This window comes from Borostomias antarcticus (genome assembly GCF_949987555.1).
Source record: "Borostomias antarcticus genome assembly, chromosome: 35".
NCBI classification, from domain to species: Eukaryota; Metazoa; Chordata; class Actinopteri; order Stomiiformes; family Stomiidae; genus Borostomias; species Borostomias antarcticus.
Genome location: NC_140268.1, coordinates 2,633,705 through 2,648,797, shown reverse-complemented (window position 1 = coordinate 2,648,797; position 15,093 = coordinate 2,633,705). Strand labels below are relative to the sequence as shown.

The 15,093-nt window shown below is 44.8% G+C and overlaps 1 protein-coding gene across 1 annotated transcript; it reads right to left on the bottom strand.

Moving 5' to 3' along the window:
• Positions 1-526: 526 nt before the first annotated feature.
• On the bottom strand, positions 527-1,603 carry LOC311327925 (putative nuclease HARBI1; the record flags this gene model as incomplete). Its single annotated transcript, XM_084461036.1, has 1 exon — positions 527-1,603. The coding sequence occupies one exon, from the start codon at positions 1,601-1,603 to the stop codon at positions 527-529; it is 1,077 nt and encodes a 358-aa protein (XP_084317162.1).
• Positions 1,604-15,093: the final 13,490 nt, after the last annotated feature.

Genomic DNA, 15,093 nt, shown 5'->3' with positions numbered 1-15,093 from the left:
TGTGTTTGGTGTAAATGCTGGAACAGGTTGTCCTTTTCCGGGGTGGGGTTGTTAGCCCCACGCCCAACCCCCAACCTGGAGGGCCAGGTGTTGCTTTTCGTCTGGCCTCTACCTGAAACCTGCCCGGCATGGTTGAACCTGCTGGGGGGGTTACCCCCCCCGCCGGTATAGCCTTCATGGTCATGGAGACACACAAGCCTTCCCACCACGACAAGGTAGCAACACACAGGAAGGACCTCTACCCCGAAGCCTGCCCGGCATGGTTGCACCTGCTGGGGGGTTACCCCCCCGCCGGTATAGCCTTCAAGGTCATGGAGGATGAGTGGTGTGGTGAGTGCATGTGGTGTGAGTGGGGTGTGGTGAGTGTGTGTAGTGTGGTGGGTGGGTGGGGTGTGGTGAGTGTGTGCAGTGTGCCTCAGGCCTCTGGATCGTCTGCAAGGAAGGGAGGGGAAATAATTTAGCGACATTGAATGGAATGCATGCAGAATGGGAATAGACAGTGTACAAGATACACACTTACGGGGGTTCAGGCAAAAATGTTGATGATGTCCTGCCTGGCCTGGAAACCCGCGTTGTAAAGCGCTGCACGCTCAGGCAGAGGGATGTCACCGCCGTCGTCATCACCATCCTCCTCCTCCTCCTCCGCCATCAGACCTGCTCGTGCCCGGATGTTGTGCAGCATTGCTGTGACCACGATGACAGCGCAACACTTCGCAGGTCTTAACTTCAGCCCCCCTGAAGACCGATGGATGCACCGGAACCGAAGTTTCCACCGGCCAATGGTGCGCTCCACCAGGCTCCTGGTGCGGCAGTGGGCGGAGTTGAAGTCCCGCTCAGCTGGGGTCTGGGGATCCGCCACAGGGGTGATGAGGTGGGTTCGGAGAGGGTAGCCACTGTCCCCAAGGAACACACCCCTACCATACTCCCCTCTGGCAGCCTTCTGTCCCACACCCGAGTTGGCCCAGATGAAGCTGTCGTGGGTGCTGCCTGGCCACTTGGCGACGACGTCCATAAACAGCCCGTTGTGGTCCATTACCACTTGAGTGTTTATGGCCGGGTACCCCTTCCGGCAGATGAAGGCCTGGTCCAACATGGACGGGTTGGTGACAGGGATCAGGGTCCCATCCACGAGGCCAATCACCTGGGGGATGCCCGCCACGGCGTGGAACGCCCGGTGTCGCGCCAGTGTGTCCTCCCTCGTCGCCGGCATACTGATATGCGTGCGCGCATGACGCACGAGGACATTAGTGACAGCCTCCACGCTCCGGGACACCGAAGCCTTACTCAGCCCCAGTCCATCTCCCACCACCTCCAGGAAACTGCCCACGGCGTAGAACCGTAGGGCTGCCAGGAGCTGTACCTCGGGGCTGAGGGCGAAGTTGCACCTGGTGGCCCTGGTGATGTGGGGTCGCACAATCTCCAGCAGGCTCTGGATTTCCGCACGTGGTAGCCGGTACTTGGCTATGATGGCACGGTCCGAGAGGACATCCAGAGGGCAGAGATTTGTGCGGATGTGATGGTTCACATGAACCAAATCGCTACGCGGACGGCGTCGCCGTTGGTTCCTCTGGTTGAGCACAATGATCCTTTGAAATGCAGCCATGATGTCTACCTGAGGCACGAGTTGCTTGTGACACACTTAAATAGAAGGAAACTCTGATTGATGTGATTAATTCCACCTGTGCCTACCCTACTGTGGGTCTAAGTAGGTGAATCAATTGGTAGGCTATCTGACATAGTATGATGACAGCCAGACAAGCCATCTTGATTATCCCTTTACATGGGAAAATGTTGTTGTTGTTGTTGTTCACAGAGTGGATTATAGTAGGCTATGGATAGTCCCTATATGTCGTTTGCCTCAATAAAAGTAGTCAAAACAACATTTCCATGATGTGTTCTGTAGGCGCCATAACATTTAATTCATCATTCAAGTTCTTTTTATTTTGTGTGCACTAATGATGTGAATCGCGCAGGTAGGATAGATAGATGTGCGCTGTATTGCAACTCTCCTTTTTAAAAGTGTCATTTAGCTCGAATCGCGCTAATACTATGACGGGATGAACGGAGCGCATCGCCAAGGTACACTAACGATGGGGTCCGACCGCCCTTCGTAACGTATCCCTTGGCTAAGGTATACCTTGGCTAAGAAGGCTCTGGGAAACAGCGCTTCGGCTCCAAGGTAGACTAACGATGTATCTTCGGAAGGTACATCGTAAGGGCGATTTACGATGTACCTTGGGTGGAGCTGTTTCCCAGAGCCTTCGTAGCCAAGGTATACCTTGGCTTAAGAAGGTTCTGGGAAACGCATCGCCACCTAGAGGTGGAGCTAACGACGTTCTTAAGAAGCACGTAGCGCTACGATGCCTTAACGATGCCTCTGGGAAACGCGGCCCTGGAATGTTCAGCCAGTAGCCGCCGAGCACCGCTTCACTGGGAGAGGGTGCGTCTTTCTCCAGCTGGTCTACTTAACCATCCCCTTCGCTCCCGCCTCCCTGTCTCCCGCTGGAGAAATATACTGTAACCATTACCGGTGAACCCATACGCACATCAGGTGCCACAAATATGGCAGGCAGTTTCTGTATAGTTAACGCTTATAGTCATAATATATCATCCGTAACGTTATTTGGTGGGTGGTCGCCTGGTCGGTGCTGCTAGCTATGTTAGCTAGACTAAGGCTATATACACACTCCCATCTGCAACAAGCTACATGGCTAATGTTAGCTATAATTCCTCCTAAGATTACATATAATTCATCATAGCTGACATTACCACATAAATGTCAAGACACATTTTGTAGATTAACGTAGCAGTGTATTTTCCTATTGCTTACGTTACCTAGCTAACGTTATAACGTTAATTAGCTATAAGCACACAAGGCAGCGGTGTCGGCACCAAAGGTTGATGCGACAGGAGGAGAATGGAGGCCGGGGAGAGAGATGGTTGGCTCCGCCGAATTCACCAGGACCAGTCGTGAGTCCGTGAAACCCAAAAGCCTCATATTATAATTGCAGAAGCTTTCGGGAGTGAAATGTTTGCTGCAGAGGCGGGCGCTAGCGGTGACAAACTCTGTAACACCATTGCTCTTCAAAAATGCTAACCATTTGCTTCTCATTTCAGCTTTACTCGGGAGTGAAAGAAGGAGACCTTATCATCCCATTCCTGCTGGCATCCAGGAAGGATGCATTTTCGTTTAGTTTTATGCATAGGCATTGCTAACTTAGAAAAACTAGCTAATTCTAGACTGTTGGTTAAAACTAGCTAATTCTAGACTCAAGATTGAGCAGGAGAACCGAAGATTCAAATCCATTCTAGCTTTATATAGTGTTAGGGCGGGGATATGCTAAGAACACCGCTCTACGTCATCCGGTACCGTTTTAAGCCCGCCCAGAAAATCCAGAAATCAAAACTGGTCAAAAACACAAAACTGGTCTAACTTCACAATTCAGTACTACACATGGTTCATCCCATTTTCACATGTTATCAGCAATGCACCACTAACACATAGAATGTGTTTTCAAGCAAATCTCAGATTTTGGTTAACTGGGACTTTAAGCTCTGCCATTTCGAAATTATGATTTTCAAGGCCATGTCAGATATGTGATACCAATTACTGTATGTCTACATGATTTGGGGCGGGACATTACACTCCATTTCCAGCTTTGTATTCCATGCGAGTGGGGTAATAGGCCTATTTGAGCATAGTAAGCAGTCTGCACAGTGATGCCAATTTAGCGACTTTGTCGCTAGATTTAGCGACTTTCCAGACCCCCCTGGCGACTTATTTCATGAAAAGCGACTAGAGACAAATCTAGCTACTTTTTCTGGTCATTTGGGGAATTATTGTGTTGACAAGGAAGCAAGCTCAGCTCACTCATTCTATTAATACAGCCATGCTGAAGAGAACCTTTTTTTTTGCTGCCTTCACGTCCTCTCTCCCTCGCTCGCCCACACACACACCACACGCGGGATCCCTCTCTCAACAACCAATCATGTTGTCAGAAACGGCTAGTTTACCTAGATACTGGTGACGTTAGGTTAAGTTTTAATTAAGCCATGTAGGCTATATTTTTTCCCGTAATTCTTTAGGTTTACAGACCTAAGTTGTTTAAAAGAAAAAGGCAAATGTACAGCAAAAAAAAAAAAAAATGTTGTAAATAAGTCTATAGTTTGATTGTTTGTTCCATGCCCATCATCATCACATGGCTGATGTAGGCTACTAGGGTTGCACTGTAAATAAATAAAAAAGCAAGAAAAAAAGCTAATGTTATACAGCAACAACAAAAAAACAAGTTTGTAAATATAACCCCCCCCCTCCCTCAGTTTTCGGAGTGGCAGACCTATTTTAATTTTCAGAATAGTGGACCCTTTCCAATAAAGAGAAAGGGCTGCCATTCCGATGAATTGAGGTCTTATTTTCGGAGTAGCAGACCCTTTCCAAAAAAGAGAAGGAGCCGCCTTTCCGATGAATGGAGGTCAATCATCGGAATGGGGAACCTTCAGAAAGGCAGTTGGTTCCCGTGCTCAGTTAGCTATTTTAGCCAGCAGATGTGCTCATTTAGCTACTTTAGCTATGATATCTAAGTAAAGAAAACTGTTTCTAGCTTGAAAACAAACTTCAAAACACAACAACTGTACATAAGTGTAACACTCAACTGTGCTCGGTAATCCCTACTAACACACGCAGGTTGCGCAAACGTTCTACATACGGCCGCTATAGGTGACGATTCGTCTGCGCCGCGTGCGGAAATTACGCGGCCATTTACGGAAACGCGAGATCTGCCGTTTAGTAGCCGCTACGTAAGAACGACACGTCATTCCGAAGTTGCGGCCGCGTGCAAAGAACGCACGTGATCACGTGGGCAGGAACCTCCGTTATAGACTCACCTGGCTGACACTAGATTAACAGGTATTTATATGACTTGGTCTGCACGTCTTTTTCGCACGGTGCAAATACGGTGCGGCCGCGTGCAAAAAACGTGGGCAGGAACTTCCGTAATAAACTCAATTGGCTGACACTAGATTTACAGGTATTTATATGACTTGGTCTGCACGTCTTTTTCGCACGGTGCAAATATGGTCACTTACTTACTAAACCCTGACCACTGGCTATATTTAGCATTTGCAGTACCACTGGCTATATTTAGCATTTACCAGTACAAAAACGAATTAATGCTATATGGGGATATAGCAGCAAGCATTATGATACAAACCAATATAAGACTGAACAGTTAAGAACATTTTATTACACAAAGTACATTACAAATTAAAAGTATACATATTTACAAGGATGAGGTTTACGGTCTGTCACATTATGCATAGCCAGAAAAGCAAAAAAAAGCATGTACAAGCTCTGGCTAGCAACCCATTATCTGACAATTGCAAAAGTTCTAAAAACAAAAATGAAACAGTGCGCATTCTGTGGCAGGCAGACCGGGAACAGATTGTTGTATCCCACAAAAAAACGGTTAAAATTTACAAAAACTATTTACAAAAAAGGCATCCATCCTGGCAGGCTGGAAAGGCAGGTTTAGGGAGACGGGCTGGGGGTCACCCACATCTGAATCGAGGGTCTGGGCAGAAGAGGTCATCCTCATCTGAATACTCCACTGTGGTCAGGGCTGGAGCTGCGGTCAGGGGCTGGGCTGGGGAGGTCAGCTGGGCTGGAGCAGGACATAATGAAATGGCTGTAAAAGCAAGTCGCATACGTTCATTGGAAGCGTGCCATGTCACTGGATACGAGAAAATTAACTGCCTGACATCACATACCTTTTTGCATCGAGCAGGGGCATGTTTCAGCATCTCCTGCAGCTGGGCAGACACCTCCGTCACAGTGGTGCTTGGCTTACAGGCCATAACTGCACCTTTTAACCAAAAAGGGAATGGTTTCAATGCACATGGCATGAAGCAAAGACAATGTATTATTTTGCGAAAATATGAACAATCCCTTACGTAATATGACATTGTAGAGGGTCATATTCTTCAGAGGCTTCTTCCCCCTCTTCCCATGGACGCTGTAGACACACCACACTCTGTGTATGGCAATGGCTGACAGCACCCGCCGGACCACATCTGGCAGATCTTTGCCGCCAATGGAACTCAGATATCGTGTCTGCAAAACATAAAGACAATCATTTACTTTTACATTTCCTTAACACTTCTCTGCAAAAATAAGGAACAAAGTTCTGCCTTGAAGTTACTCACCATCTTCCTTTGATGATCCTTGTCCTTCAGCTGCTCCTCCAAGACCAGCAGCTCCTCCTCCGTTTTAGCAGGGTGCAGGTCATCCAGTACTGCTCCCCGATAGCTGTCTGCAGACTCGCCGGACAGTCTCTGCTCCAGCCTCATCATTGTCTGTGCCATCTCCCTCAGACTCTGCATGACGCTGGAGAACTGCTGACACATCATCCTCTGGAAGTCTGGATATTAAACACAGATGTGGCTATAAGTAATTGTACGGTCCCATAATGGATATTCAGCTCAAAGTATATCCCTACATGCAGCATGAAGTAGTTCACAAAATTCAGCATACCAGCATCTGCAGAGCTTGATGGCAACCCTGCTGGAGCTGTTGGTCTCACAGGCGATGGCATCAGAGAACTACCTGAAAACCAGAGGATAAAGGGATGAGCAGGAAACTATGGTGCTGGCGGCGTAGTGATTCTGGCATAAGGGGAAGAATCAACTCGACATGAGACATGTCAGACCCTGACCTGGTCTGGCCGGGGTGCTAATCGCTGATGCATGCTGCTCGTGCCTGGACGTCTGAAGGGCTGAAGGGCCTGGGCTCACAGCGCCTTGGCTCAAAGGACCCGGGCGATGAACATCTACTGCCGAGTAGTGAGATGTGCGATGAGCGAATTAGTGAACTGAGTACATGAGTCTTCAGACAGTCCTGAGTTAACTGTAAGTGTGCAAATATGCATAGACATTTCACCAACACAAACATGCATGGATACCTGCATTGATAACTGGCAGAGCAGGCCTTCCGGCTCTGGCACCTGGCATAGCTGGTCTGGTCTGAGTTCTGCCGACCGGCTGCCTGGGCACTGGAACATATAGTAGAGGTAAATTAGCTCAGATTAGTCAACTCAAGTAGTACTCTTTTGGGACTGTTGAATGCACTTTATTATATTACCTTCGTCACTGGAGTCATAGCGTGTGTTGCGCTGTCTCTTCCTTGTGTCTTGGGAGTTAATCCATTGATGACTGCTGCTCAAACACCTTCGCCAAGGCACTGGCTACTTCATAATGCTCTGTGTGTTCCTCAGCAGAGACCGAGGTTGTCATGGCTCCTCTTGATGTGCTTGTGGAGGTAGATCTGGGAGGTATAGGAGAATGGGCACTCAGAGCAGGAGAACACCTAAGTCTTGCACAGCAATGAGAGAGACCATTAAAAAGGATTATCTCACCTGTAGTACAAGTTCAAATATAGAGTGATTATACGTCATTGTAAATGAGAGCTTACTCTCAATTGATTCACGAGGTTAAATAAAGATTGAATGAATATGTAGCTAGTGGGGGGTTACAACCACACAACTGTGGAGAGAGAATGAGACACTTGGTTCCCTCCTCTACTGGTGTTCATGGCCATGGCCACACACCTGGAATACTCCAACCCTGATTTAAAGGCATAAAAGTGGGGAACACATTCTTGAGACGGTTCCTAAAACTGGAGGGAAAAAAAACGGGAAAATGATCTTACCTCTCCTCATCCCTCACTTCTGCATGGGGCTGAGCTCTACCCTGTCAGCAGTGGCAATACATGGGATAGCGGCTCAGCACACAGGAGAACTGCACAGAGAGGAAGGAGGAGAGAGAAAACCAACAACAAAAAAGGCAAGAAGGGTTAATAACTGAGCGAATCTTGCAAGTTTGCACTACAGGGAAGCAATTGCTCAATTTCCCTGATATTGTGGCGTCACTGGCGTCAGTGATGCGTCTTATGAATCTCACATGTCTACCGCTAACTCAATATCAATATTCCCATTTGTTTATCCCGTCTATGGAAACGTATGTGCATTTGTACTTACGTGTGCCTGCCTATATTGATGATCAGGTGTTTCTCCACCTAAGGGCTGGCCAGACAGAACCATCAGAGACCATTGGGCTGAGCTGAGGAGAGAGCGACATGTTAGAGTGTATGTGTGCATATGTATATGGTGCTCTTCTGTTAATACTCATGAGGGCATTCAACTGAACAAGACTCACAGAGCCTGTGGTGCTGTCCCAGGACTGCCCCTGGCCACGCCTGTCCCCGTCTTAGCGCCTCTTCCTGTCCCGCTCACCTGCTTCTTGCTCAGTTCAAACAAGAACTGGGAGGTTGGCAACTGAGAGCATGGGAGGGGAGAGAGGGAGAGAGAGAGAGAAAGTGGGTGGGTGACCCTCTCGTTGGCTGACATGCACACTCCACAGGACCACGTGCCAAAAGCCAAGATGGCTGCTATAACAAATCCTGCTAGATAGCCTAGCTCCGTTGTTGGGGCAAATGAATGCCTAAAAACAAACACATACTAACGGTGTCGTGGGTTAATGCGAAATCAATGAGTAAGCTAATAATCGCATTTTATTCCAAGCGATGAAACAGTACGAACGTGCAGGAGCTCGCGCGAGCCTGCTAGACTCCACCATGCCCGAAAAAGGCTAATCACGTTAGCTGGCTAGCTAGTTAGCTAACATTGGAAAGCATCTGCATATAGATAATCATTACAAAAGGGTAGCTTGCACATAACGTTGGTGTTTTATCTGGGACGATACCAAAATACATAGTATGTATGTATACATACTAATGTATACATTGAAATTGAGATACTTACAGGATCTGTGTTGTCGCGGGGTAGCGTGTTGGTCTTTCTCTGTTTCAAACGGGGCGGAAGTTTACCGTTCTTCTTCTCCTTCGCTGGGTTTAGTGGCGGATCGCAAACAACTTTAATGTGCATACCGCCACCTACTGGCACAGAGTGTGTAACTTGTTTGTCTAGTTCTTGAATTGTGTCACCTAAGAAAGTAGCCCAATGCCTTGCATTCTACGTTCACTGCTCAGCGTTCATTGCTCACATTTAGGTTGCAAAATTAGGAGTTTATTCATAGGCATATTTTTTATCATTCTTTTTATTAGGCCTAGACTGCAAATCTTTAGTGTTAATATTAACTGTAAATGAGAAATTACACACAAAACAGACATGCAGGATTTCTCCTCATTATTACAATTCTGTAACTGTATGACTTCAAAATTTATTTTAAAACCTAAGTAATTTACAAATGTTCTGACCCACTGTGACACATTTCCAATAAAGTCAGATTGGGACTGTGATCTAACCACATTGTCACGTTATTTAATTACATCGTAGTTACGGATTTAAGCAGCAGTGGCGGCTACGTTCCCTTACAGTGTCCTTGAGGACGGCTATTTTGGTTATTTTGCGACTGAAAAGGCAAGTGTCAGCTAGGTGTCAGCTAGGTCCACTGCTGGTGACGTCGCAAAGTTACCACAATTACACCAATGTGTCCCGTCAGTTTTACGTACTGTGTTAGTAGGGATCTTATAAACAAAATACTTACTGATATTGCTGTAGGTCAGATGATCTCTCTCTCCGCAGACCACACTGAGTATTCAGACTTTGTATGCGACTGTCCTGTTTGTTAGTGTAACCCCTCTTATTCGGCAGACCATGCAGACAACAAGATCCAGGTTCACAGGCCGCCGACTTTATTTTAGATATCCGAGGCAAAACAATGCAAACAGTTTTGCGGTTGGCTCACAATCCTCAGACAACTCAGCTCCAGCCATTACCCGTCACTGTCATATCAGAAGGGCCAACGGCTTGTGTGATCGTATAGTTCTCTCTTCAGACCAAGCCCCCAGAATTCGAAATCTAAAGTGAAGCCCTATTGAACCGCGCCATCTTGGCTAAATTTGTAGTCATTTGGCTATTTCCGGTGACTTTTGTACTTGCGCAGTTGTGCTTTTCTGTCCTAGGCGCGTCCACGAACAAGTTCTGTGAAATGCAATGAAATGAAAACCGGCTTGCATATTAACCTGTTTTTGTCAAATATATCCATTGGAGACATTATTTTTTATCCAGGCATCTTAGTTTTAACAGGTTAATTATATCTGCACATGTTTTGTTTGCTAGTAGAAGGTATTCATTCCATTCGCGATAACGTTATTGCAGCCAGGCTAAATTCCTCCAGGGAGCCAGTGACAGGCGAGTTAAAAAGCTTCCCTCCCCGCCAGCTGAGTTCGTGGCTGCTATTTCACATTCACACTTGTCGCCATGCCTACAGTTTTAACAGCTCATACACATATTATACATCAAAATGTTCACACAGCTGTGCTGATTTGTACAATGTAAGTATCTAAGCTGTGTGACACCGTTTTTGAGGTATGACGATTTGTTCGGCAACTGCGCTCCCCATTTAAAAATATGGTGCCGCACTAACTTTTGAGCTGCTAATTTTGCATTTTTACCCTTTTTATAACTTGTCGGCATGCCTACAGTGTTATACGGACATATTATACATAGAAATGGATTCCTATGGTATCAATATATAAGTTGTAACATTTATAGTTTTCGCGATAGAGCTGTCTGAAGCGGACCATGTCTAGGATCAGAGTGTCAGTTGGGATTAGAGTGTTGGCAGCTTTGCTTTTTTTTTTGAATTTGTGTGCATGTGCAGCCTCTCTTATATGTACAGGCACCCTATTATTACTAATGCAGTAGCACAGAACTCAGCCAAAGTGGAATAGAGACACATGATCTTCACTGGTGGGGGCCGGAGGGTAGCCCGGCGAGGAGTACACCGTCCCTGACTAGCTATGACCACACCACTATTCACGCCACAGAACCCACTTTTCAGCCCATGAGTGGGCTAGAGACACACAGTTGATGTTGGATCACCTTGATTAACCTTACTGGTCAATGAATGCTGAGAAGAGAATAATCTTTCTGTTGTTTATTCATCATAGCATGTATCAAAAACATACAGTATCAACCATGCTTTAGGCCTTGGTTCAATTATAGATTTCAGACATAGCTTAGTTCAACAGTTATGTAACAGGATTAGACAATATAACATACCTGTGAACAGATGAGCAGATGTTTGACAACAGGTGGATGTAGCATGCTAACATGCTAACTTGCTAAGCTAAGCTAAAGCCAGCGTAAGATAGTTTAAGCCTTCATGAGTTACGAGGTAAAGCGCACCGCTCCAGTCCTGGTGGTGCTTCCTTTATACGGTTCAGTGGAGAAGCTTAATATAGGCTGTCAGCTGACCATTCTTTAATTATGGTGAGGAGCGATGATTGGCACAAAACCAGTTCAAGATTAGACTCTGCTAGGGAACTTATCCATATCTACTTTCTGATTGCCCAATCCTACAGCTGCTATTGACGGTTCTTAGCTGACCGCATGGTCAATTGAGAGACCCCTCTGACCTTTTATGACCCTTAGACTGACCTTTCCTCCAATGGTATCTCCTTTGGCCGTAGCTAAATATACACTGGTATTAGAGTCACTAGCAGTCTAATATAGCTTTTATATGACAGCGAATGAGATCACTGAAATGTGGCATTCTGTGTCAAAAATACTACAGAAACCTACATCAGATAACCCCCGTCTGACAGTCTAAAGACTGTCACAGTGAATTCTTCACCATCGGCTGCTAGCTTAACTCAACAATGTCAATAAAACAACAATTAACATTAAACAATAACTTCAGACAATAGATGCTAACTCAAAAACCCACAGTCAATTTTTAAAAGAATTGTGTTTGTTATTCAGAAAACATTAGCTTTGTCTGTAGGTAGGAGTAGGGAGCGGAGTCCTGCGTCTTTGTCCTCAATTTTCATGGGACAGTTGGCGCCAGTCTCCACTGCCTCGTCCAAACCCCACAGCCAAGCCATCTCGCGAGAGAGAGTTTCTCGAACACATGTGGAGAGGAAACCCACATGTTAGTCACAGTTCTTAACTATTTTTTCTTCTTTTTCTTGAAACATAAGACAGTTAAACACTTTTAAGACTGTTAAACAAAACAAACAAAAATTCGTACATTGACAGATAAATAAACTGCTTTGTCCTGTTACAGATAACTAATGACAATATGTATATATTAGTGATTATTCATTAAGAAAAGTCATCCTCACGGACATGTTTTTCTGCCTCCTCGCGATGTCCGTTGAGGTCCTTCTGTTTTCCTCCTCCCCCGTTTGATCCATTGGCACACGTTCAGTCTTTTGCCACCCGTCTGATGGTCACCGTCTAATCCTCTGCCACTCGTCTGATGGCATCCATAGGAATGTCCTTTACCACCCGTCTGATCCTTAACACTCACACTCCCTAGCATAGGAGTGTCCTTTGTCCGATCAGTCCAGTAGAGTGTAGAGGAGACTGGGTAGACTGGCACTCCATAGACGCCTTTCCTTGATGGTCTTTGGCTCAAGAGTCACCTTGCTCCTTTGTTAGTGGAACTTCAGCACAATGCAGAGGTTACAGATGTCCACATTCACTTTTGGGTAGAGGGGAGACTGGAACTCAGCATAGCGTAGGAGTTAGGGTACATTCCAACCACATTTACTCCTTTTCCTTATCAGCAAAAACATTTGCAATTTTCTTGTTCCAATTAAAAATTAAAGTTATTATACATTTCTAATAAACTTGTTGTGCAGATAAATTTCGGACCAGCGCCTTGTCTGTACATTAACTTAAACTTGCTGCTTGGTTGGTATCAAAATAGAACTTATTTAAAACTTTAACTTGAGTTTAAATAAACCTTGCCAAAATCAAACCACACCTAATGTTGTTTCGCACAGTGAGGCGTGGCCAGGCAATTTCAGGCAAGTTTTGGAGCAATGCGCAAGAGAATATGAAGACAACAAGAAAGTTGACATCCCAATGTTCATTTTGCATCAGTTGAGGATTGAACTTGTAACTTCTGACACCAAGCAACATCCTCTATCTTACTGAGCTAATTAACAACAACTGACGTTTGGTTTTACAAATAGACTATGTGTCATCATAAAACACTGGTGGTATCTGCAATAGCCCATGAAATATCGTTGTTGATTAAAGTATACACTGAAACAAAGGATACAACAATAGAAGTTGCATCATATACTGATGGTCTGCTCTTTAAAGTGTGGATGAGTGGCCTAAGTGATCAGCGTCTCATAATATATTCAACAAATTAAAGAGACAGCTGGTGACAATGCTTTGTATTGTAAAACATTTTGATGCATTGTCGCTCAATCTTAATGACACTCTGGTCACTGAGTTTGTGAATGACAGTCTGAAGATCTAATGTATCCTCGGCAGGGGCTAGGTATGTTTGCCAACAGCGATGTCTCCGATTGGTGGAGCTTGCGTTGGATTGTGGGTAATGTAGTGTTGGTTTCAGAGAACAGAATTAAACATTTTCCAAAAATCCAATTTCTGAAATAAAATTCTGAAAGAAATCACACTACATCTATCCTTTATGACAATTTTCGCTGATGTTTTGTCCACGAGAAGTTAGACTTCAGTGGAAGATGAATAATAATAACAACATAGGCAAATACAATAGGGTCCCTGCAGCTACACTGCCTGGCTCCTAAATAAACCAATCCCCCCCTTGGACACGAAATTATCAAAATAATGCAGTGGACAATTAATGACATGTTTTAACTAAATATACCTAGATGGGGACTGTAATTAATAATTTAATTCCTTAGTGGAGCACAAAGCATTGACCACTCATAGCAGAATTAATGTCCATACTCCTGGCGTTCTAGAGCTATCTTTCTTCACTGTTTCTATTATATCATTTTTATTTCATTTTATTGTATTTTATCTTATTTTTATTTATTTTTCAAAACCCCATTCCCTGGCCTTCCCTTTGTGTCCCTCCCAGAGGTCTGGCTGGGGGTAAGGTGCCATTCTCCTTTCTCCTTGCCCCGTGCGGCATCACATTCCATGTTCCACGCACCTGAACCATAGGCCTCCTTTCGGAACCCTATCGTCCAGCCGCCGGAACCCCACAGTCCAACCGCCGGGCTCACCCGTCAATCACCTCCCCCGTCTGGCGCCAGCCTCGTTGGGGTACACATTCTTTTGGGCGATGACCTCAGCATGTCTCATGGTCACACCTGGCCTTTGGGGTATGATGAGATTTCACAAACAATGAACAGTTGATAATCTCTGACGCTCTCTACTCTACCTGCTTCCTGTCGCTGTGGCCTGTCTCCATTCACTACTGCCTTGACCCCGCCCCCTCTCTGTAATGGAGAGAGAGACAACATTGGTCAACAATCCCACTTGGCTTTTACACAGTGGTAAATGCAGGCTAGAAAGAGACCTAGTTTCCTGTCTGCCAGGACAATTTCTGCATGTGTGCTCAACACCTGTCTTGGCATTCATGTCCTGCTCTGTTCTGATTCTGCCATGTTGCTCTATCTTCCTTTGGATTGAATTAAAAACACACAAATTAACACCACAGTATAATACTTTGTTAGTACAGCTCTAAGATGAAAGTAAAAATACAACAATTCTCAATGGTAATGACAATAATGGCAATTGATTGCGCTTAAGTCTTAATTACCATACCGACGGTTCATGTTGGTATCCTGACCTCCATTGCTGCGCGACTGGTCTGGTTCCAATTTTATTTCTGCTGCACACAGAGACTTTAACAACAGATTAACAAATTCCTTATTCAATAGTACAATTGTATAACAACAGTGTAATATAACAATTTGTTCAATTTCTCATATAGTCATTGATTTTCTCTCCACATTCCTTTCTCTCATTATTTCCTGGTGATAATAGTGAGTAAAAATCGACTGATTATGATTTGGACAGTTCAATTAAAAATTTCAAAAATATAAATTATTCTAGCAACAATTCAGCTTATAAAACTAACACTATTATTCTAAAAAAAAACATTCTATACTTATTTCTAATCTTTCTCATCTATTTCCTTATAAAAAATATAAATTATTCTAAAAAATGTCTTGCCCTGCTTTTTAACACTACCCTAGCTAAGAGCAAACACTAATTGGGACAATGTTTTTATTAAAAGAATGATTTTATAATTCTCTTTGCTAAATGACTTTGCAGAAGA